Consider the following 24,407-nt stretch of genomic DNA (forward strand, 5'->3'; position numbering starts at 1 on the left):
CGTCGGGCCCTCATACCACCCTCATGGAGTCTGTTTCTGAACGTTTGAGCAGACACATGCACATTTGTGGACTGCTGGAGGTCATTTTGCAGGGCTCTGGCAGTGCTCCTCCTGCTCCTCCTTGCACAAAGGCGGAGGTAGGGGTCCTGCTGCTGGGTTGTTGCCCTCCTACAGCCTCCTCCATGTCTCCTGATGTACTGGCCTGTCTCCTGGTAGCGCCTCCATGCTCTGGACACTACGCTGACAGACACAGCAAACCTTCTTGCCACAGCTCGTATTGATGTTCCATCCTGGATGAGCTGCACTACCTGAGCCACTTGTGTGGGTTGTAGACTCCGTCTCATGCTACCATTAGAGTGAAAGCACCGCCAGCATTCAAAAGTGACCAAAACATCAGCCAGGAAGCATAGGAACTGAGAAGTGGTCTGTGGTCCCCACCTGCAGAACCACTCCTTTATTGGGGGTGTCTTGCTAATTGCCTATAATTTCCACCTGGTGTCTATTCCATTTGCACAACAGCATGGGAAATTTATTGTCAATCAGTGTTGCTTCCTAAGTGGACAGTTTGATTTCACAGAAGTGTGATTGACTTGGAGTTACATTGTGTTGTTTAAGTGTTCCCTTTATTTTTTTGAGCAGTGTACAATAGATGCGAAATGGCGTTCTGAGATATCACTACACACAGTTCACACAGGTAATGTTAGTTACTGTAGCTAGCCAGACATCTAACATCAGCTAGCTCACTAACAGCAAGCTTTAACTAGTAATACAAACAGATTGTCATAGCTAGCTAAAGTTAACCAATATTTTCATTGTTAGCTAGCAAACATTAGGCTAAATCTAGCGATGCAAAATGGCATTCTGAGAAAACATCACTAACGTTACATACCCCTCATACACATAAGTTAATGTTAGCTAGCAAGCCAGCCACCTAACCTCAGCTAACGTTAGCTAGCTAACAGCAAGTTTTAACTTGGGATCTGTCGTTTAAACATGTTATGTTAACGTTAGCTAGCTAAAAAATGTACTATAATCCCAATCCATAGAGTAACGTTACTAGCAATTCAAACCGATTGTCATAGCAAACTAAAGTTAAACAAATATCGTTAGGTTTAATGTTAGTTAGCAAGCCAGCCATCGAACTCCAGCTGGCTAGCTAACAGCAAGCTTTAGCTTGCAATGAAAATAACTTTCTGACAAAATTAGAAACGTATAACGTTAATATCTGAATCCTTAACTAGATTCTTACTGGTATACATGGATGAAAGCGTCACTGCAGACTGCAACCCCTTTTATAAGACATCCTGTATTGTTTCCATTTAGTTTGCACAGCTTGTTTGGCCCTTTGTGTTGCACTGATTTCGAGTCAGCATTCGTCGTCCAGAAAGTAGTCCATCACAACTTTTTCCCACTGACCTTTGTCGATAGTGCCTGATAAATTCAGGGCAGCAATGCTATTGAGAGCAGAAGAAGCATATTTGCAGGTCTCCATGGCTAACATTATATCTTTCAAAAACACTATTACGAGCAGCTCATTTTATAGACACAAGATGTAACACCACAGACCAATCCAAACTCATCTTTCGGCATGTCCAGCCCACTCATTATTTCAGCCAATCATGGCTAGCGGGAAGGTTGCTGACTTTCTCTGTGGCTAAACCAACTAGGCTCTTAATTAAAAAATTGTATTCGTATTTACAGATGACATACACGTTTGATATTAAGGCACATGAAAGTTCACATGTTCGAGAAGGCATTTTTGGCAAAAAAACGAACACATTTTTTAACATTTCTTAAAAATACGTTCAAAAGGCTCTCATGTGAAGTCGTGACTTGAGACGTACGCCTAGTTTCCTGAATCGGGTCACAATTGGTCTTTTGACCAATCAGATCAGCTCTTTTGCCAGAATTGGGCTGCCGGTGTATAGTCATAACCCAGTGAAATGTGTCTGTTGTGGGCCAGTGTTGAGGGCCCAGTGTTGAGGGCCCAGTTTTGTGGGGACAGTGTTGATGGCCCAATGCTGTGGGTCCAGTGTTATGGCCATTATGCCATGCCTGAAGACCAGAAATCTCAGTGTGCAGCCTGCAGATGGTCAGTGGAAACCGTGTCCAAAACCAAACTCTGTTTCAGGCCATTTTGTGAATGGTATAAATCCTTTTGGTTCTTGTTTTACGCTAGCAATAACACCACAAGCTCTTTTAGCAGCAGGACATGCAAACATATCCACTGCCAAAATTGTAAATAGACGAAAGTGTCTTAATCTGGAGAAAAAACGTAATCTTTGGCAATGCTGGAGCTCCAACATATGCTGTAATTGACATTATTTGGTCTTTTTGGGAGTAGTTTTAAACAGTTATCTTGATTAGGTCATTCTCTTTAGTCATTTGTGGCTTGTAATATGTTAATTCTTCCATAGTTATGCATTCAGTTCATGTCTGTTGTGGATTGGTTTAATATTCTGTATAATTTTCTCAATTCCTTTTTATTAAAGACATAATCCACATGCCAGGATATTACACGTTTATCTCCTTTGAATCAGTCATGTTCTTTGACTAGCTGTTAGTCTAATATCTTAATGGGAAGAAAACCAAGTCGTTTACTTTTGAGTAATATCTTTTTAGTCTATTTTATTTTGATTTATGTAACCTTTATTTAACTAGGCAAGTCAGTTAAGAACAATTTGTGTCATAGGCCTATCTAGTAATTCTCATGGTGATGAGCAATGACATTATGAGATAGCTGTAATATTTGTCTGCTTTAATTTACCATATTTCTAAGCTAAAGTATGTATACATCAATGTTGTCATGAATTCTAATAAAACTGGGAATTAATGTCACCACCCAGTGAGCACAAGATGTTGAAAATACATATTTCCACGTCTTTTCAACCAAAATGATTTATGTTCAACGTCTTGTGTTCATAGGGCAGTCTGGCTCCTTCTGTGCACTGCCCATACTCAGCCTGGCATCGGTTGTCAGAGGCCTACTCCCTGCTGTATGTTGAGTGTGTTCTTGTGGTGCTGCTGTGTGGGTGTGTGTTTGCTAGCCCTGTCCAGGGCCGACTCTGTGATCAGATGAAGAGCAGACACTGAGGCTTAGCCCAGACTTAAGCTCTGTCCTGGTGTCTGCCCGCAGAGACGATCAACCGGCCACTGCTAGCCTGCCAATAACAGCCAGCAGGTACCCCAAGACCCAGGTCATGCCGCATGCTGGGCATAGTCACCATTCCCTGCCCTCAACTCCCGCTAACCATGGCAACGGCACCCACCCTCTGTTTACGCCCCTCAAGAAGGGTGGGAATGGTAAAGTCTGCCTGCGTGCATGTGAAAGCATGTCCCCGGTCCTCTTGAAAACCCTGGGTATCTTTGGGCTGCCCCACTGGAGGCGCATGGGTCTCAATTATTCTAGTCGCCATCAAATCCTGTTAAAGCCTGTTAATGATGCGGATTACACTTCCTCTGCCTCTCTCAGAACCAGGCCGTAATTTTTTCCACTGCAGTGTTCTGCCTGTACAAAATGTAAATAAGACTCGGCCAAAAGGACAGCCAGAAAATACTCAATGAGGCTCCTCTTTAAGCCACTCCTGAGTGTAATCGTGCCCATTTTTCTCTCTACCCTCCCATACACTTGTGTTGGGATGTGAGCGAAACAATGTACAATGCCCCCCTACCACACATAATCTAGTTATGAAGAGGGTGGAATATGGGGAGGGGAGTGTTCCATTTGGAGGCGATAGGTGTGGGATGCATACTAATCAGGGCCCCCTTTCTGCCGTCCGAGCGCGAGATTGTTTCACAAAGGGTCACCAGATGGACTGCACTGGCCTGCAGTTCCCCCCAGAAGAAATGGGGTGTTATGAAAACGACATTCCCTAGCACAAAGCCCCTCTGTTCTCATGGTTGGATGTCCAAGTCCTCCTCTTTCCCCCTAGACACACCAAAGCGTTACTTTCAACTTTCAATGTTTAGAGCCGTGTAGATATTTACATACCTTCCATCCAACTCACATTCTTACGCCCCTATTTTCGGGAAGTACAGAGCCCACTCCGCAGTGATTAATATCACATTAAAAAAAACAGGCTGGGCGAGCCCTGAATGCTGATTGGCTGAAAGCCGTGGTACTGTATATCACACCGTATACCATGGGTATGACAAACAATGGCTATATAGCAATAAGGCACCTTGGGTGTTTGTGATATATGGCCAATATACCACAGCTAATAAACTGTACCATGGAAATTTAGAAGATGTATTTTAGAAGTTACACTACCACATAGAGCGCAGTGGAGATGAGAGGCGATCTGGCCTGCTGTATATTTAAGAGCTCGACCATATATTTAGTGGAGGAAATGAATGGGGACTTGATCTGACATGAGCCCAGGTGCAGACAGTGTTTGACTGCTGGTGTTGACACAGAGACAGCTCCAGCATTGTCCTGCCAGGATGTTTGCATGACACTTGGCTTGGCTCTGTCTTATCTCTGCTGGAGCTCTGCTCTGATTCGACTGCTAGAGTCACTAGGCTCTGAAACACTGGCCACATCACCAGGAGGGAGCAAATGATTGTAAATATGGACTTTTTGGAACAACGTCTCCAATTTGGATCAATTAGGCAAAGCATGTGGTGGAGAGAGAATCCAGAGAATCTTAATGAAGAACATTTTGAGGAGGATGTCTGTGGCCTGAGCTTGAATCAGGTTTTTGTCGCAGCTGTGCAGTGCAATTATTTGCCATAACAGTGAACTTTCTCCCAGAAAGAAGATACTTTTGTATATATAGTGTATGTGGACACCCCTTCATATTAGTGGATTTCTCTATTTCTGCCACACCCGTTGGTGACAGGTGTATAAAATCGAGCACACAGCCATGCAATCTCCGTAGACAAAAATGAAGAGCTCAGTGACTTTCTAGTGGCACTGTCATAGGATGCCACCTTTCCAGCAAGTCGGCTTGTCAAATTTCTGCCCTGCTAGAGCAGCCCCGGTCAACTGTAAGTTGTCTAGGAGCAACAATGGCTCAGCCGCGGTGGTAAGCTATACAAGCTCACAGAACGGGATTGCCGAGTGCAGAGAGAGAGAGAGAGAGAGAGAGAGAGAGGGTGGAGCTTCTCCAAATGCTACGCTCTCAAGATTAACGATTTAATTTACGACGTAGCTCTGATAACATAACTTAGTCAGGTTTTATCCTCTTGGACAGGCATTCCCAAACCAGGGATACGTGCAATGCCGTCGGGGGTACGCCAAATAAAAATGTGATTCCCATTTTTTTTTAAATATATATTTAAAATATATATTTTTTGTTAAAAACAATTGCTTCACATTTTCAATACATTTGGGTGAGTTTTTTTTCTTGACTGAGAAGCCTCGTTTCACTGCAAAATTAAAATTAAACCATATAGTGTTCAGCGAATTTACAACACAATGTCAAATATAGATAGCCTAGTCAAATAATTAACATCCAATCACATTAAGTTAGTTAGTTTCTCACACGACTGACCTATCTGGGTGATGTTTTTCTCGCCTGGATGATCTGAGTTTACGATTACAGGGACTCTCCTCAACTATATTCAATGTGCGGGACAACATTGAGCCTATGATTAAGAAGTTGGAGCTCCACTCTGTCTGCATTGTCAAGGACAACACACAGGTCTTTCCATCATTGTATGATTTTTTTGTGTGCAAATTAACTCAAGCTTACAGACAATGTCAAATGTGATAAACCGAAGCACCTGAGTGAGTTGGGTGCGCAATTACACAGGTACTTTCCCAAAACAGATGACACAAACAACTGGATTCGTTATCCCTTTCATGCCCTGTCTCCAGTCTCCAGTCCACACACTGATATCTGAACAAGAAAGCTTCATCGAAATTGCAACAAGCGCTTCTATGAACATTTTATCAGAAGCCACTGCCAGATTTCTGGATTGGGCTGCGCTCAGAGTATCCTGCCTTGGCAAATCGCGCTGTTAAGACACTGATGCCCTTTGCAACCACATACCTACGTATGTGAGAGTGGATTCTTGGCCCTCACTAGCATGAAAACTAGATACAGGCACAGTGTGGTACAGGCACAGACTGTGTGGAAAAGTATTTAAGACTGAGATTCTCTCCAATACAACCCAACATTGCAGAGTTATGTGCATCCTTTCAAGCACACCCTTCTCATTAACCTGTGGTGAGTTATTCACAATTTTCAATAAACAAATAAGGTTTTATATGTAAGATGGTTAAATAAAGAGCAGATTATTGATTATTATTATATTATTATTTGTGCCCTGGTCCTATAAGAGCTCTTTGTCACTTCCCACGAGCTGGGTTGTGACAAAAACTCACACTCAATCTTATGTTTAATAAATGTATCGTATAGTGTGTGTGTGGCAGGCTTACAATGATGGCAAAAAACGACATTTGAGAGTGCGCTGACCCTGGTGCTAGAGGTGGTACGTGGCTGGAGGTTGAACATTTGAAGCAGTACGGGGCTATAAAAAATTTGAGAACCACTGCTCTCTAGGAGATGCTCATTGAAGTGGATTAATTTCAGAATTGCTGGTCCTCCAGACTCCAGCAAACTTCTGTGCAGGTTGAGAGTCATAATCAAAGCCCAAGTCAGACAGCATCTGTTTCAGACTTTGATTAAAACTACATTCACACAGTCGTCTCAAAAAAATGAATCTCAAAAGTGGTTGCAGAGTTGAGCACAGTCACCTTTCCCTCCGCAAACAAGCCTGTCAATCACTCTCAGAGCCTTTCTTCACGGTCAGTAAACACAGTCTGGCAGAAAGGTAGTTAACTCCTGAGTTTATGTGTTCCATATGCGGGTAGGAAAGTCTGGATTACCAGTGAAACGCATAGGTCTTGTCTGCGCTTTAATGAGTGTTAGTATAGATTTCCTATGGCTGAACATAATGCTTAATTGACCTGAACAGCATCGAGTGACTTGGCAAACCCCCCCACCTCCCACAAACCTTTCCCATGAACAAAGAGGCTTTTGTCTGGGCGGCAGCAGCACTGTAAACTTTTGTTGACTGCTTCTGTCTGACAGAGTAAATAGCCCCTTTGTATATTATTATTTTTTGCCAGTTTGAACAAAGTTTAGACAAATATGAACCGTTTAAGATTTACTGGTGTAGAAATGGTTGAATTGTTGTTGTTGAGTGCCTCTCTTATTTCCTCTCTTTCAGGGATCACATATACACGCTGGATACAGACACCGCCAACTCCGAGGAGATCTTTTTCAACAAGGTGAGTTTTTGGGGGGGAGAAGACGTGTTGTTCTGCGCCGTCCTCCGGGTGACCATACCGAACACTCGCCTAATTACCTGGCGGACCGTCCTGTCCAGTCCCTCTCCAGCGGCTTGTCTGGCGTGAGACACGGCAACGCCGTGACCCCACTAAGCACGTTTTCCTATCAGGCACCAACCCACATGCGTCATTGCTGGTCAGCAGGACGGGGCCAATGAGAGAAACCTGAGATGTATGGACATATGTAACAACCTCCAACCTCAGTGTCTCCTCAGTGTCTGTGTGATCCACCTAGTTGGGGCAAATAATAAGAGCAAGCCGGAATCTCTCTGTCTCAAAGAGACTGAGACAGAGAGATTGATCACTGAGAGCCTGTTTAGCAGTAGTCTTTAATCAGTGGCCAGGCTCCAAACACTAACACTGCACTGTAGCTGTAGTAGAGGCTACTCTGCTGTGGAATGGCAGCTCGCTGGCTTCAGAGCAGCCTTGAGAGGACCCACAGGGCACAAGCAGAGTGCAGCCAATCGTGCGAGGTGACTGCCTGGTGCTCCGTGCTGGGCTCTGGCTCTCTTGAGGAATGATGACCACGGTAACTAAGCAGAGATCTCATCAATTTACTCTCCACAGAAACTGACATGGAAGTCCAGACAGGCAGATGTGGACACCTGCCGAATGAAGGGGAAGCACAAGGTACAGACTACTGATCTACTTATTCTCCCTCTCCTCAATGTACTGAAGGTCACAGAATACATAATAATAACTAGGGCCAGGAGGTTTTCTTGCCCATGGGACCCTACCGATGAAAATGCATGTGCATATTCATTTAAACCTACTTATGCCACCTCAGAATGCCTTGCTGTCTCAAATGCTTCTATATGAATACTCTATCGTGAAATGAATATTTACCTGTTGTTTTTTTATTATGGCATGGACAAATCCACCCATTTCCTTTATTGTGTAATTCATGTTATGTTTTCCGTGCATTTGACATTCTCATCAAATAATATACTGTACAGTTAATAGCATTCCAGGAACGTAAACTAGTCAGTCGCCATCATTCATCATTCATAGCTGTCAATGTCGTTTCGCTCTCGTTTCTATTCAGCACAAGAATGAGACAAGACAATTAACATTTTTTTCCCCTTTCTCCCCAAGGATGAATGTCACAATTTCATTAAGGTCCTCCTGCAGCAAAACGATGACACCTTGTTTGTGTGCGGAACAAATGCTTTCAACCCCTCCTGTCGAACTTACAAGGTACAGCTCGCATTGCTCCCTACTACCCATGCTCTGACTTCACCTGTAAAGAATATGCCACCAACACAGTGCTGTATTTCACCAATATGGGTACGACGTAAAGGAGAAGATGTGTGGAGAGATGGACATTGATGGATTACTTTCAAAAGCCCATGGTCAGATCTGTCCCTTTTTATACGTGTAGTTTGTCATGTTTGATTTAAAAGCAGGTAAACCTATGCTGACATGTAGGCATAGCAGTTATATTGAAATAAGATGCTCTAATCAAGACAAGACGGCCACCTCAGTTGTCAAGGCATTTTTGGAATAGTTTCAAGATTTGGCTTTGGCTTTGGCAGAATTATTAAGCCTGTCTTCTTTAGAGAGGAGCACCATCTGATTAAGGCAGCCCCCCGCAACTCTCTGAATCAGAGGGGTTGGGTTAAATGCGGAAGACACATTCAGTTGAATGCATTCAGTTGACTAGGTATCCTCCTTTCCCCTTACATGTCATCCTTAGGAAAGGTATCTCTAGGAGGCAGTTGTTGTTGGCATGTTGGGAAATAAATTGGTGCCACAGTAGACTTGATTTGAAGGTGTTGTTGAGAGACATCAGGGATTTGTTGTTTACCGCTGAACAAGACTCTTTTGCTTCATTGGGTTTTTGGTTTCAACGAAGCACAGAAAAGGCTTGTGTTCTCACTTGAGCATTCTTTAGAGAATGCAGAATGTATGCCCAAATGTTATAGACATGGTTAGTTTTACAGTTCCTCTGCTCCCATTTCAGACCCTTTTAATTGTTATTACTGGTATATTGTCTGCGAAAAGCTGACATCCTCACTGACATACCGTAACACTTAACGAGTGGCGCTGTAAAATGTGTAAACGTTATGAGGAAGAGGTGAAATGAACAGGCTGTGCCTGTCGGCTGTGGGCCGTTGGCAGGCTCTCCCAGCTGACCGATTCCAGGCTTTTGAGGTGCATCCACTCCTCAATGATCAGCCTGGTTTTGATTTAGTGGGAGAGAGTATGTGTGCGCATGCATCCACCTTGGCTACAGTTTGCCTCACCATCTCGATGACCTGACAGGCCTGAAAAGAGCTTCTGTTTCGGGGCCAACCTCATCCCACATTAATCAGAGCCACGGGGAGGGGGGAGGGCTATACAAATGTTCCTGTCGACGGCAGCTACATCCCATGCCCCCCCCCCCCCCCCCCCCCCCCACCCACCCCCCACACACACTCCTGAGGGCCGCTCAGACAGACACCTTGGCAGCCATAGGCCGCTCCCCTGAGCTAAGGCCCAGCTCGCTTTGTGCAATAAAGCCTCCCTCCCTAGCTGCCTGATATTCTATGGGTGTCCATTACGTCACATGTTGCCGGGCGGAGCAGGGGAACAGTCCTGAGAGGGCCCAGGTGATATGGATCAGCCATGGTGTAAAGCCTCAGACCTAGCCCGACAGGCAGCAGAGAAATGGAGTGTGACTGTCTCAGTGGGAGAGTCATTGCACTGAAATTGTGCACACTATGATTTCCCATAGCAGTGATAAACCATATAGGATAGCAACATAGACATTCAAGGCCCCTTTCCACTGTGGAAGCAACTACCCGAAGGCCATGCTAGAGATGTCCTTATTTTCTATTTGTATTAATAATTTTCATATCGGGCCTTAATGATTGAGTTAATTAATCAATTAACATCCTCAAGGTTAGGTATAGCTTTCCATGTTTCTAATTGTTTATGGAAAAATAAAAGAATGTCTTCAGGAGCAAGAACATCATTGTGTATCCCTTTTCTCCTTGCTGTTTGATAGTGGATTGACCTCATATGTCTCCCAATTGCCTTGGAGTCTCTTCCTCCTATTCAAATGGCAGGAATATATCACTGACAGAGAGCCAAGCCCACAGTAGACAGAGGTCATTGCCACTGTGAAATTAAACAGGCAGAAGGGGGGCCTCCCTCCCTCCACCAATGCTGCAGCAGAACCCAGTCCAAGTAACAGATAGTCCAAGAGACTCACTCAACACCCACAGTGACAGCATAGTGCATCAACACCCACAGTGATACAGTTGAAATGAGTGCCCTCAGACTAGCTACGCTATATCTTTAATAGAAAATAAATGTAATTGGAATTTCCTGTCTCAAAAAATGTGTATCCTTTAAAGGGTCTCTGTTTATACAATTATTCGTATCTTGATAGCCGAGAGAAAAATCCACTGCTGGTGTTAGTTGTCTCAATAAAAGGTCATGAGTAATTTTCACTGCCAAAACAACTTCATCTATTTCTCTGGCAGGGTTTTCTGCACTTAGTGAGAGTGTGTGTGACCTTTTTAGTGGCCAGATGATAGCTGTTTCCACCGAGACAGGAATAGAAAATAAAATGACCTGTTTAGAGACCAAAAAGGGCAGTGTAAGCACTTCGCCTTTCTTGGCAAGCTGCAGTCTTTGTGAAGAGTATGCTAACTTTGTTAGCTTTGTTAGCATACAGCGATCTTGACCTCAGCCTATGAAAGACTCATGCCTACTGGGGATGACACGGGTACCCATGGGGGAGGTAACTGACCTTTCACCCGGATATGATACTCAGCCACTGCCACTACTGCTGCAATGTTGTGTGAAATATGGTGCCATATTTAACACAATAACATCATTTTCCAATGAGGATAGGGTTGGGTTGGGGTTTGGATGGGTTGGGTTGGGTTGGGATGGGGTGACTGGAAGCTTTTGGGTGGATTTTCCTCTGACCTTCTTCCCTTCCCCCACTGTAGATGGACACCATGGAACATCTAGGGGAGGAGATCAGTGGGATGGCACGGTGCCCATACGATGCCAAACACTCTAACATCGCCCTGTTTGCGGGTGAGAGACCATAACTAATTTGTTACTGGAATGTGGATGTGGCCTGGGAAAATATAGGGTACACTTTAGCCTAATGACGTAGCCTTTTAAAGCTTGTATTACCACATCAATATGAGTGCAGTATATATATTATGTTGAGTGTGTAATGTACTGTGTTTATTTTGTATACAGCAGTACCATTGGCGATCGGTGCCGTTTAATATGAGGGAGAACGATTGTTTTTTCATGAGAATAGCCTTATTTCTATTACAGCATATCGGATGACTTTCATTCATATTCCATTCACCCAGTTCAATGTAACAGAGATAGGTTTAGGCTACTACATGATACTCAAATTTTCTCTATACCCATTATGAGGTTTCTACAACCTAGCCTATGAATGAAAGTTTACAACGTAGATGCACACAGGTCGAGGGACAAATTTGAGTTCACAGACAGTGACACATGGACAGACATTGACTTTCAATACCACCTTGCACACTCTTGCCTGCATCTAGCTGATATAGAGTGTAATCATTAGTCCAAGAGTTGCACACAAGAGTTTCTATTGGACAAATTCAGGTATGTTTATCCCCATTTTGTTCCATTTGCTTCCATTTAAGAAACGTTTTTCAACAGAATCGGTGGAATGAATACACCTCTGATCACGCGTTAACACAGTTCACTTTGATAGCAGCCACTTTGTATTCCTTGCCTCATCTATGCGCTATACTCCGCTCACCTCTTCCCTTGCCATGCTTGTGTGACAAGGCGAAAAAACCTTTCCAAGCCAAATCGCTACACACAGCCTACATCGTTGTCACCATATTATCTAAAGTAACGTCATAGTCAGCATAGCTAATAGAACTCATGCGTTAGTAAACCCACGACAATCATGCAGTAACTTTACAATGTACAGTAAGTAAGCAGTTACACTGGCGGGCCCGGTGGCAATAAATTAGTAAAACCAAAAGCTTACCTTGACTTGGAAGAGTTCCAGTGTTGTGTTGGAAAGTCATAGCCAGCTAGCTAACATAGTATCACTCTGTTTGAGCAGGGTGTTTCAGTAGGCTAAACTAACTAGCTGCATTTGCTAGCTAAGTAAGTGAAACTGAAAAAATGACAATATCTCTATTTCTCTCTTGCTTCACCTTCATTTTGGAAGATATGAATTTGTTAAAAACTGTTCAACTATTGTCTTTCTCTCTTTGAGTCAACTACTCACCACATTTTATACACTACAGTGCTAGCTAGCTGTAGCTTATGCTTTCAGTACTAGATTAATTATCTGATCCTTTGATTGGGTGGACAACATGTCAGTTCATACTGAAATAGCTCTGGTAGGTTGGAGGACGTCCTCTGGAAGTTGTCATAATTACTGTGTAAATCTATGGAAGGGAGTGAGAACCATGAGCCTCTTAGGTTTTGTATTGAAGTCAATGTACCCAGAAGAGGATGGAAGCTAGCTGTCCTCCGGCTACACAAGACTTTGCAAATAAATTATTTGGTGACGTGACAGGTCGAGAGAGGTTTAGTATAGGTTTAGCTAAAAATGAGAACTTTTTAAATGTTTAGCCATTTAAACATTTTATGAAATTCACTGAGGAGGATGGTCCTCCCCTTCCTCCTCTGAGGAGCCTCCACTGAGCAGTACTGTGTGTCTAAGACAACTTTCCTCTCGGGGACATTAAAGTTCTTCATATTATATCCAATACTAAGAGAAATTAAACCACTTGTATGAATGCTATGTCAAGAATGTGTATTTATTTACAATGTATCAATATGGCTCACAGTAATTACTTAAATGTATTATGCAAATGTTCCTTTCCTCTTAGTCGTTAAACATTTGCTAGATAGGAGAATCTTTCTCTATTTTAATGCAAGATTGCATTAGGTATACTACCGTATATTTAATACTTTGTGGCCCATTTTGATATCAATATACTAACAGTACAGTATGTCAGGAATAAGTGGCAGTCTGTTACATGCTGTTGAACTCTGGGAAGACAATTTTTCTTGGCAGATGTAGATTGTGGGCAGCTTGTAAACGCAATAAGTGGTTTTGCACCCCCAAAAAATGGAATCTTCTCCTGAATGTGGGGATTAAAAATGAATCAAAAAGACGAAACCCCAAATGAGTCAGATTTCCGTTGGTGGGTTTCAACTCCTCCAACCGAGGAGCTGTTAGTGATTCATTCCCATTGATATTCACTGTGAACCGATTTATGAGGTTTTTGTTCAATTCAACCAGGTCACAGGGCATTTCATATTATTCTGTATGTAAATCCAAACCCTCCATTTAGTATAATATGTTATGTTTTGTTTGGTATGTATTAATTTGTGGATGTCCATCACTCATTTTGATATGTTACGAATTACAAGTCGTATGAAACATTGTATATAAACTCAGCAAAAAAATAAACGTCCTCTCACTGTTAACTGCGTTTATTTTCAGCAAACCTAACATGTGTAAATATTTGTAGGAACATAACAAGATTCAACAGCTGAGACATAAACTGAACAAGTTCCACAGACATGTGACTAACAGAAATGAAATCATGTGTCCCTGAACAAAGGGGGGAGGGGGGGTATCTGCCACCAGCTGTATTAAGTACTGCAGTGCATCTCCTCCTCATGGACTACACCAGATTTGCCAGTGCTTGCTGTGAGTTGTTACCCCACTCTTGGCATTGTCCCTAGCCCTCACCCTCCGATCCAACAGGTCCCAGACGTGCTCAATGGGATTGAGATCCGGGCTCTTCGCTGGCCATGTCAGAACACTGACATTCCTGTATTGCAGGAAATCACTCACAGAACGAGCAGTATGGCTGGTGGCATTGTCATGCTGGAGGGTCAAGTCAGGATTGGCCTGCAGGAAGGGTACCACATGAGGGAGGAGGATGTCTTCCCTGTAACACACAGAGTTGAGATTGCCTGCAATGACATTCGACGATAAACACGAATCCGACCATCACCCCTGGTGAGACAAAACCGCGACTCGTCAGTGAAGAGCACTTTTTGCCAGTACTGTCTGGTCCAGCGACAGTGGGTTTGTGTCCATAAGTGACATTGTTGCCGGTGATGTCTAGTGAGAACCTGCCTTACAACAGGCCTACAAGCCCTCAGTCCAGCCTCTCTCAGTCTATTGCAGACAGTCTGAGCACTGATGGAGGGACTGTGCGATCCTGGTGTAACTCGGGCAGTTGTTGTTGCCATCCTGTACCTATCCTGCAGGTGTGATGTTTGGATGTACGAATCCTGTGCAGGTGTTGTTACACGTGGTCTGCCACTATGAGGATGATCAGCTGTCCATCCTGTCTCCCTGTAGCGCTGTCTTAGGCATCTCATAGTACGGACATCGCACTTTTCTGTCCTGGCCACATCTGCAGTCCTCATGCCTCCTTGCATCATGCAAAAAATGAAAAAGGGACATGAGTTTACAAAAGTATGTGGAAACCCCTTGAAATTAGTGGATTTGGCTATTTCAGCCACACTCGTTGCTGACAGGTGTATAAAATTGAGCACTCAGCCATGCACTCTCCATAGACAAACATTGGCAGAAGAATGGCCTCACGGAAGAGTGATGGCACCGTCATATGCTGCCACCTTTCCAACAAGTCAGTTCGTCAAATGTATGCCCTGCTAGAGCTGCCCCGGTCAACTGTAAGTGCTGCTATTGTGAGGTGGAAACGTCAAAGAGCCGCTAAGTGGTAAGCCACACAAAGTCACAGAATGTATCGCCTGTCCTCGGCTGCAACACTCATTACAGAGTTCCAAACTGCCTCTGGAAGCAACGTCAGCGCAATAACTTTTCGTTGGGAGCTTCATGAAATGGGTTTCCACACACAAGCCTAAGATCACCATGCGCAATGACAAGCGTCGTCTGGAGTGGTGTAAAGCTCGCCGCCATTGGACTCTAGAGCAGTGGAAACGTGCTCTCTGGAGCGATGAATTTCGCTTCACCATCTGTTAGTCCGACGGACAAATCTGGGTTTGGCGGATGCCAGGATAATGCTACCTTCCTCAATGCATATTGCCAACTTTAAAGTTTGGTTGAGGAGGAATAATGGTCTGGGGCTGTGTTTCATGGTTCGGGCTAGGCCACTTAGTTCCAGTGAAGGGAATCTTAACACTACAGCATACAGTGACATTCTAGACAATTGTGTGCTTCCTACTTTGGGGCAACAGTTTGGGGAAGGCCCTTTCCTGTTTCAACATGACAATGCCCCCGTGCACAAAGCGAGGTCCATACAGAAATGGTTTGTCGAGATCGGTGTGGAAGAACTTGACTGGCCTACACAGAGCCCTGACCTTACCCCCATTGAACACCTTTGGGACAAATTGGAATGCCAACTGCGAGCCAGGCCTAATCACCCAAGATTAGTGCCCGACCTCACTAATGCCCTTGTGGCTGAATGGATCCCGGTGCCCGCAGCAATGTTCCAACATCTAGTGGAAACCATTCCCAGAAGAGTGGAGGTTGTTATAGTAGCAACGGCGGATCGACTCCATAATAATGGCCATTATTTTTCCTCTGACACTGACTGGTATAGAGGTCCTGGATGGCAGGAAGCTTGGCCCCAGTGATGTACTGGGCCGTTCGCACTACCCTCTGTAGTGCCTTGCAGTCGGAGGCCGAGCAGCTGCCCTAACAGGCAGTGATGCAACCAGCATGCAATCCATGCTCTCGATGGTGCAGCTGTAGAACCTTTTGAGGATCTGAGGACCCATGCCAAATCTTTTCAGTCTCCTGAGGGGGAATAGGTTTTGTCGTGCCCTCTTCACGACTGTCTTGGTGTGCTTGGACCATGTTAGTTTGTTGGTGATGTGGACACCAAGGAACTTGAAGCTCTCGTCCTGCTCCACTAAAGCCCCATCGATGAGAATGGGGGCGTGCTCGGTCCTCTGTTTCCTGTAGTCCACAATCATCTCTTTTGTTTTGATCACTTTGAGGGAGAGGTTGTTGTCCTGGCACCACACGGCCAGGTCTCTGACCTTCTCCCTGTAGGCGGTTTCATCGTTGTCGGTGATCAGGCCGACCACTTTTGCGTCATTGGCAAACTTTATAATGGTGTTGGAGTTGTGCCTGGCCGTGCAGTGATGAGTGACCAGGGAGTACAGGAGGGGACTGAGCACGAACCCCTGAGGGGCCCCTGCGTTGAGGATCAGTGTGCCGGATGTGTTGTTACCCCTTCCCACCTGAGGGCGGCCCGTCAGGAAGTCCAGGATCCAGTTGCAGAGGGAGGTGTTTAGTCTCAGGGTCTGTAGCTTATTGATGAGCTTTGACGGCACTATGGTATTGAACGCTGAGATGTAGTCATTGAATAGCATTTTCACATAGGTGTTCCTTTTGTCCAGGTGGGAAAGGGCAGTGTGGAGTGCAATTGAGATGGCATCATCTGTGGATCTGTTGGGGGGACATGCAAATTGGAGTGGGTCTAGGGTTTCAAATCAAATCAAATTCAATTACATTTGTCACATACACATGGTTAGCAGATATTAATGCGAGTGTAGCGAAATGCTTGTGCTTCTAGTTCCGACAATGCAATAATAACCAACATGTATCTAACAATTTCACAACAACTACCTTATACACACAAGTGTAAAGGGATGAAGAATATGTACATAAAGATATATGAATGATTGATGGTACATAACGGCATAGGCAAGATGCAGTAGATGGTATCGAGGACTTTATATACATATGAGATGAGTAATGTAGGGTATGTAAAACATAAAAGTGGCATTGTTTAAAGTGACTACATGTATTACATGTATACATGTATTACATAAAGATGGCAAGATGCAGTAGATGGCATAGAGTACAGTATATACATATGAGATGAGTAATGTAGGGTATGTAAACATTATATTAATGTTTAGAGTGGCTAGTGATACATGTTTCTGGTATAATGGTATTGATGTGAGCTATGACTAGCCTTTCAAGGAACTTCATGGCTACAGACGTGAGTGCTACGGGTTGGTAGTCATTTAGGCTGGTTACCTTAGTGTTCTTGGGCACAGGGACTATGGTGGTCTGCTTAAACATGTTGGTATTACAGACTCAGATAGGGAGAGGTTGAAAATGTCAGTGAAGACACTTTCCAGTTGGTCAGCGCATGCTCACAGTACACGCCTTGGTAATCAGTCTGGGCCTTGTGAATGTTGACATGTTTAAAGGTCTTACTTACATTGGCTGCGCAGAGCGTGATCACACAGTCTTCCGGAACAGCTGGTGCTCTCATGCATGTTTCACTGTTATTTGCTTCGACGCGAGCATAGAAGTAGTTTAGCTCATCTGGCAGCTCTCGGCTGTGCTTCCCTTTGTAGCCTGTAATGGTTTGCAAACCAAATCAAATCAAATCAAATTTTATTTGTCACATACACATGGTTAGCAGATGTTAATGTGAGTGTAGCGAAATGCTTGTGCTTCTAGTTCCGACAATGCAGTAATAACCAACAAGTAATCTAACTAACAATTCCAAAACTACTGTCTTATACACAGTGTAAGGGGATAAAGAATATGTACATAAAGATATATGGATGAGTGATGGTACAGAGCGGCATAGACAAGATACAGTAGATGGTATTGAGTGCAGTATATACATATGAGATGAGTATGTAAACAAAGTGGCATAGTTAAAGTGGCTAGTGATACATGTATTACATAAAGATGCAGTAGATGATATAGAGTACAGTATATACGTATACATATGAGATGAATAATGTAGGGTATGTAAACATTATATTAGGTAGCATTGTTTAAAGTGGCTAGTGATATATTTTACATCATTTCCCATCAATTCCCATTATTAAAGTGGCTGGAGTTGAGTCAGGGTGTTGGCAGCAGCCACTCAATGTTAGTGGTGGCTGTTTAACAGTCTGATGGCCTTGAGATAGAAGCTGTTTTTCAGTCTCTCGGTCCCAGCTTTGATGCACCTGTACTGACCTCGCCTTCTGGATGATAGCGGGGTGAACAGGCAGTGGCTCGGGTGGTTGTTGTCCTTGATGATCTTTATGGCCTTCCTGTAACATCGGGTGGTGTAGGTGTCCTGGAGGGCAGGTAGTTTGCCCCCGGTGATGCGTTGTGCAGACCTCACTACCCTCTGGAGAGCCTTACGGTTGTGGGCGGAATTTCTTCAGCCTCCTGAGGTTGAAGAGGCGCTGCTGCGCCTTCTTCACGATGCTGTCTGTGTGAGTGGACCAATTCAGTTTGTCTGTGATGTGTATGCCGAGGAACTTAAAACTTACTACCCTCTCCACTACTGTTCCATCGATGTGGATAGGGGGGTGTTCCCTCTGCTGTTTCCTGAAGTCCACAATCATCTCCTTAGTTTTGTTGACGTTGAGTGTGAGGTTATTTTCCTGACACCACACTCCGAGGGCCCTCACCTCCTCCCTGTAGGCCGTCTCGTCGTTGTTGGTAATCAAGCCTACCACTGTTGTGTCGTCCGCAAACTTGATGATTGAGTTGGAGGCATGCGTGGCCACGCAGTCGTGGGTGAACAGGGAGTACAGGAGAGGGCTCAGAACGCACCCTTGTGGGGCCCCAGTGTTGAGGATCAGCGGGGAGGAGATGTTGTTGCCTACCCTCACCACCTGGGGGAGGCCCGTCAGGAAGTCCAGTACCCAGTTGCACAGGGCGGGGTCGAGACCCAGGGTCTCGAGCTTGATGACGAGCTTGGAGGGTACTATGGTGTTGAATGCCGAGCTGTAGTCGATGAACAGCATTCTCACATAGGTATTCCTCTTGTCCAGATGGGTTAGGGCAGTGTGCAGTGTGGTTGAGATTGCATCGTCTGTGGACCTATTTGGGCGGTAAGCAAATTGGAGTGGGTCTAGGGTGTCAGGTAGGGTGGAGGTGATATGGTCCTTGACTAGTCTCTCAAAGCACTTCATGATGACGGATGTGAGTGCTACGGGGCGGTAGTCGTTTAGCTCAGTTACCTTAGCTTTCTTGGGAACAGGAACAATGGTGGCCCTCTTGAAGCATGTGGGAACAGCAGACTGGTATAGGGATTGATTGAATATGTCCGTAAACACACCGGCCAGCTGGTCTGCGCATGCTCTGAGGGCGCGGCTGGGGATGCCGTCTGGGCCTGCAGCCTTGCGAGGGTTAACACGTTTAAATGTCTTACTCACCTCGGCTGCAGTGAAGGAGAGACCGCATGTTTTCGTTGCAGGCCGTGTCAGTGGCACTGTATTGTCCTCAAAGCAGGCAAAAAAGTTATTTAGTCTGCCTGGGAGCAAGACATCCTGGTCCGTGACTGGGCTGGATTTCTTCCTGTAGTCCGTGATTGACTGTAGACCCTGCCACATGCCTCTTGTGTCTGAGCCGTTGAATTGAGATTCTACTTTGTCTCTGTACTGGCGCTTAGCTTGTTTGATAGCCTTGCGGAGGGAATAGCTGCACTGTTTGTATTCGGTCATGTTACCAGACACCTTGCCCTGATTAAAAGCAGTGGTTTGCGCTTTCAGTTTCACACGAATGCTGCCATCAATCCACGGTTTCTGGTTAGGGAATGTTTTAATCGTTGCTATGGGAACGACATCTTCAACGCACGTTCTAATGAACTCGCACACCGAATCAGCGTATTCGTCAATGTTGTTATCTGACGCAATACGAAACATCTCCCAGTCCACGTGATGGAAGCAGTCTTGGAGTGTGGAGTCAGCTTGGTCGGACCAGCGTTGGACAGACCTCAGCGTGGGAGCCTCTTGTTTTAGTTTCTGTCTGTAGGCAGGGATCAACAAAATGGAGTCGTGGTCAGCTTTTCCGAAAGGGAGGCGGGGCAGGGCCTTATATGCGTCGCGGAAGTTAGAGTAACAATGATCCAAGGTCTTTCCTCCCCTGGTTGCGCAATCAATATGCTGATAAAATTTGGGGAGTCTTGTTTTCAGATTAGCCTTGTTAAAATCCCCAGCTACAATGAATGCAGCCTCCGGATAAATCGTTTCCAGTTTGCAGAGATTTAAATAAAGTTCGTTCAGAGCCATCGATGTGTCTGCTTGGGGGGGGATATATACAACTGTGATTATAATCGAAGAGAATTCTCTTGGTAGATAATGCGGTCTACATTTGATTGTGAGGAATTCTAAATCAGGTGAACAGAAGGATTTGAGTTCCTGTATGTTTCTTTCATCACACCATGTCACGTTGGCCATGAGGCATACGCCCCCGCCCCTCTTCTTACCAGAAAGATGTTTGTTTCTGTCAGCGCGATGAATGGAGAAACCCGTTGGCTGCACCGCTTCGGATAGAGTCTCTCCAGTGAGCCATGTTTCAGTGAAGCAAAGGACGTTACAGTCTCTGATGTCCCTCTGGAATGCTACCCTTGCTCGGATTTCATCAACCTTGTTGTCAAGAGACTGGACATTGGCAAGAAGAATGCTAGGGAGTGGTGCGCGCTGTGCCCGTCTCCGGAGTCTGACCAGAAGACCGCCTCGTTTCCCTCTCTTTCGGAGTCGTTTTTTTGGGTCGCTGCATAGGATCCACTCCGTTGTCCTGTTTGTAAGGCAGAACACAGGGTCCGCGTCGCGAAAAACATATTCTTGGTCGTACTGATGGTGAGTTGACGCTGATCTTATATTCAGTAGTTCTTCTCGACTGTATGTAATGAAACCTAAGATGACCTGGGGTACTAATGTAAGAAATAACACGTAAAAAACCAAAAAACTGCATAGTTTCCTAGGAACGCGAAGCGAGGCGGCCATCTCTGTCGGCGCCGGAAGTGAATTTTTTTGAGTGTTTTTTTTTATTTTTTTGAGTGTTTGTTTGTGTGTTTGGCCCATGACTGGTATGGCGGTTGACTTCTTATCCCTCTCCCTCTCTCTTCTCCCTCCAGATGGAAAGCTCTACTCCGCAACAGTAACAGATTTCCTAGCGATTGATGCTGTCATTTATCGTAGCCTTGGAGATAGCCCAACTTTGCGCACTGTCAAACATGACTCCAAGTGTCTCAAAGGTGAGGAGAGCCATCGGATATTCTAGACCTGAGGGTTTAATGAGGTGATAACATGGACAATGAATGACTGGTTGGAAAACAAATCAGAGTTAGAGTGAAAGGGGGGTGATTTGAGGGATGATTTGCTATTGCAACACACTTTATTTGAGGCTGTCACTCTCACAACCAGTCCCATAGCAGTTATGTACTCAGGAAATTGGCTGCCCCTTGGGAACGAAAAGAACATGACCAGGTTGTCAAAACTGAATGGGGAGAACCCTCATTCCCCCCAACATGTAAATAGCCCCCTAATAGAGATGATGGATTGAGCTACTCCCTGTGCTGTACCTGGGCTGTGCATCCCTGCACACTGTGATTGATACTTTAGGTATTGGGTGTAAAATGGGGTGTCTGATCTGTTTTGTGATGATATGCCTTCTTTTTTTTCCAGAGCCGTATTTTGTACAGGCAGTTAACTACGGTGACTTCATCTACTTCTTCTATCGAGAAATTGCCATGGAGTACAACACAATGGGAAAGGTAAGCTGATTGGGGTTGTCTGTCCCTTTTCTTCTGCTCGAATAGGGGCTACTTCCTGCTGGACAGGAGAGAAAGGAAGTGCTTTGGGAAGTAAACAGGAAGTGGGTGTATCAAGTATCTGGAAGGGCGTTCAGCAAGACCAAAATGGTCAACCTTTTTCGATACAGAAAAACATTTGCAGGATGTAGGCCTAAAAATAGTTGAAAAACAAAACCGTCTGGAAAGTCATTTTGAAGTCTAAATATATTCTCTGACTTGCATGTCCGTGCTACTGTTTGACCTGTTGCTCACTCGTGCTGTTTCCTCAAAGCATTTCGAAGTTTTTCTCCGAAATGAGACAGACAGGAAAAGAGAGGAAAGGAAAATTACTTTATTCTTCATTCAAGGTTTTAAACCAGAGGGATATGAAAGATGTTTGGATTATTTCTTTCATTTCAGTCTGCATGGAGAAGGTTTAATTGGGTACCTACAAGGAAATTATATAATTATATAAACATTATGTATTTTTGATTAAATGGGGGCGGGGGGGTGTATTCACCCAATTTCGACTGACATATTGTACTGCACATGAATACCAAGTGAAATTCTCTGGTTATTTTGAAAGGGATATCAATATAACGAAGCATGTGGAGTAGAGCGCAAAGTGGTTTGGTTGATAATTTGTGGTAGAGGAATAGTACTTTTTGATTGATGAACTGGAGTTTCTTTTGACAATCTGAAATGTAAGAAGTTCCACAGTCATTAATAATGTGTGCTATTGTATATTTATGCATGATTCATATTTACAAGACCATGGCTCTGGTCTAAGAGATTTGCCTAGTTATGGAGACCGAATAGTAAGCTGTACCTTCTGTGAGTGAGCTGGTTGGGGAATAAGGAGAACAGCCAGACAACAGGTGTGTGGTGTAAATGTCAGCAAAACATAGGAGTTGATTATTGACTTCAGGAACCAGAGGAAGGAACATGTCCCGATCCACATCAACGGGACTGCAGTGGAGTGAGTCAGCAGTTTTAAGGTCCTCGGTGTCCACATCACCCAGGACCTGTCATGGACCACTTTGGTCAAGAGGGCGCAACAGCGTCTCTACTTCCTAAGGCGGCTGAAGAAATTGCTACCCTGGGTCCTCTCTAAATACTACTGCTGCACCATCAACAGCGTCCTGACCAGTTGCATCACGGCCTGGTACGTGACCACAAGGCCCTTCCTGGAACCGTGCTTCCACCTATCCAAACGGTGCCTGAGGAAGGCCCGCAGGATCATCAAGGACCCCACACACCCCAGCCACGAGCTGTTCACTCCCTTGCCATCCCTTACCATGAGGTCTGATACCAACAGGCTCAGAGACAGTTTCTATCTACAAGCCATCAGACCTCTGAACACTTGAACTGGACTGACCACCTGCTCTGATTCTCCATTCCATAGCACACGTGCACTCACTGCACAATTTAAAACTTGCCCCCAATCCCCCCTTCCCCAAAACACGTGTAAATGTTGGACTATAAATTGTCCCTTCCTGTATTATGCTTATAATTGTTTATTGTTTATTCTATTCTACTGAGCCATTTACTTTATTTTCATTTTCTTACCTTTTATTATTTCTTGATGATGTCTCATTGTTGACAGGAAACTGCAAGTAAGCATTTTGTTGGACGGTGTATGCCATGTGTATCCCGTGCCTAAGACTACTAAAACTTAAAACTTGAAACTGGGTGTGTCTGAAATATCCACTGATGTGTGTGCGTTGTGCAGGTGGTGTTCCCCCGTGTGGCCAGGGTGTGTAAGAACGACCGGGGCGGCTCCCAGAGAGTTCTGGAGAAACAGTGGACGTCCTTCCTCAAGACCCGTCTCAACTGCTCCATCCCAGGAGACTCCCACTTCTACTTCAACATTCTGCAGGCCGTCACCGACGTCATCCACATCAACGGACGCGACGTTGTCATGGCAATCTTCTCCACACCTTACAACAGGTACGAGGGCCGGCAGACACACAGACGGAAATCAATTTCCCAGGCCACCCCAGCGCGTAATTCACTGTCACAATAGTTGTGTGCCCTTTGGTCAGGTGCGTAATGTCATTCCTGCGTTATTCATATTGAGAATGTAGAATCATTTAAGTGTGGGTTTTTATCTAAATTGAAATTACAAATGAGCAGTAGAGCTGCTACATATTGTAATTCCCATTTTATGGTGGTTTTTAGGCAATAAGACAATTGCTTGTGACAATGCAATTGAGCATGGTTTAATGGGCATTAAAAGTCAATGAAGCGGCTTGGAATTTCTATAAGCGAATTTGATCCGGGCATGAATCGCAGTTAGCGAGCGAAATGAGAGGGAACAGATTTTGACTAGAGGTAGCATTCAGGATTTATTAGCCATTCATTTAACCAAGTTCCTTGGCAGCATGGCTTGCCTCTCGCTCTGTACATAGCCAACGCTGGCTGATTACTAAGATGTACAGCCTTGGCCACGAGGTTAACAGAATAACAGCTCTGTAACCATCACAATCCTGTCCTTGTATATGCTGTCTCTTAATGCCAAGGCAGCTGAAATGCCCATAAGAAATGACTGGGAAATAGTGATTCAGAGCTATGCTATGCACAGTTTGCAC

At 44.6% G+C, this 24,407-nt stretch overlaps 1 protein-coding gene across 3 annotated transcripts in view; it reads left to right on the plus strand.

The window, feature by feature from the left end:
- LOC139389347 (semaphorin-6A-like) overlaps nucleotides 1-24,407 on the plus strand; it is a 97,163-nt gene that overhangs the window by 43,845 nt on the left and 28,911 nt on the right. For all 3 annotated transcript variants that reach the window (XM_071136024.1, XM_071136025.1, XM_071136026.1), the window contains exons 4-10: nucleotides 7,180-7,240; nucleotides 7,868-7,930; nucleotides 8,396-8,497; nucleotides 11,245-11,335; nucleotides 21,160-21,279; nucleotides 21,710-21,798; nucleotides 23,549-23,766. In XM_071136024.1, the coding sequence (XP_070992125.1) occupies nucleotides 7,180-7,240; nucleotides 7,868-7,930; nucleotides 8,396-8,497; nucleotides 11,245-11,335; nucleotides 21,160-21,279; nucleotides 21,710-21,798; nucleotides 23,549-23,766 (744 nt within the window). The remainder of the gene's footprint in view (nucleotides 1-7,179; nucleotides 7,241-7,867; nucleotides 7,931-8,395; nucleotides 8,498-11,244; nucleotides 11,336-21,159; nucleotides 21,280-21,709; nucleotides 21,799-23,548; nucleotides 23,767-24,407) is intronic.

Source organism: Oncorhynchus clarkii, chromosome 30 (genome assembly GCF_045791955.1).
Source record: "Oncorhynchus clarkii lewisi isolate Uvic-CL-2024 chromosome 30, UVic_Ocla_1.0, whole genome shotgun sequence".
Lineage (NCBI taxonomy): Eukaryota > Metazoa > Chordata > Actinopteri > Salmoniformes > Salmonidae > Oncorhynchus > Oncorhynchus clarkii.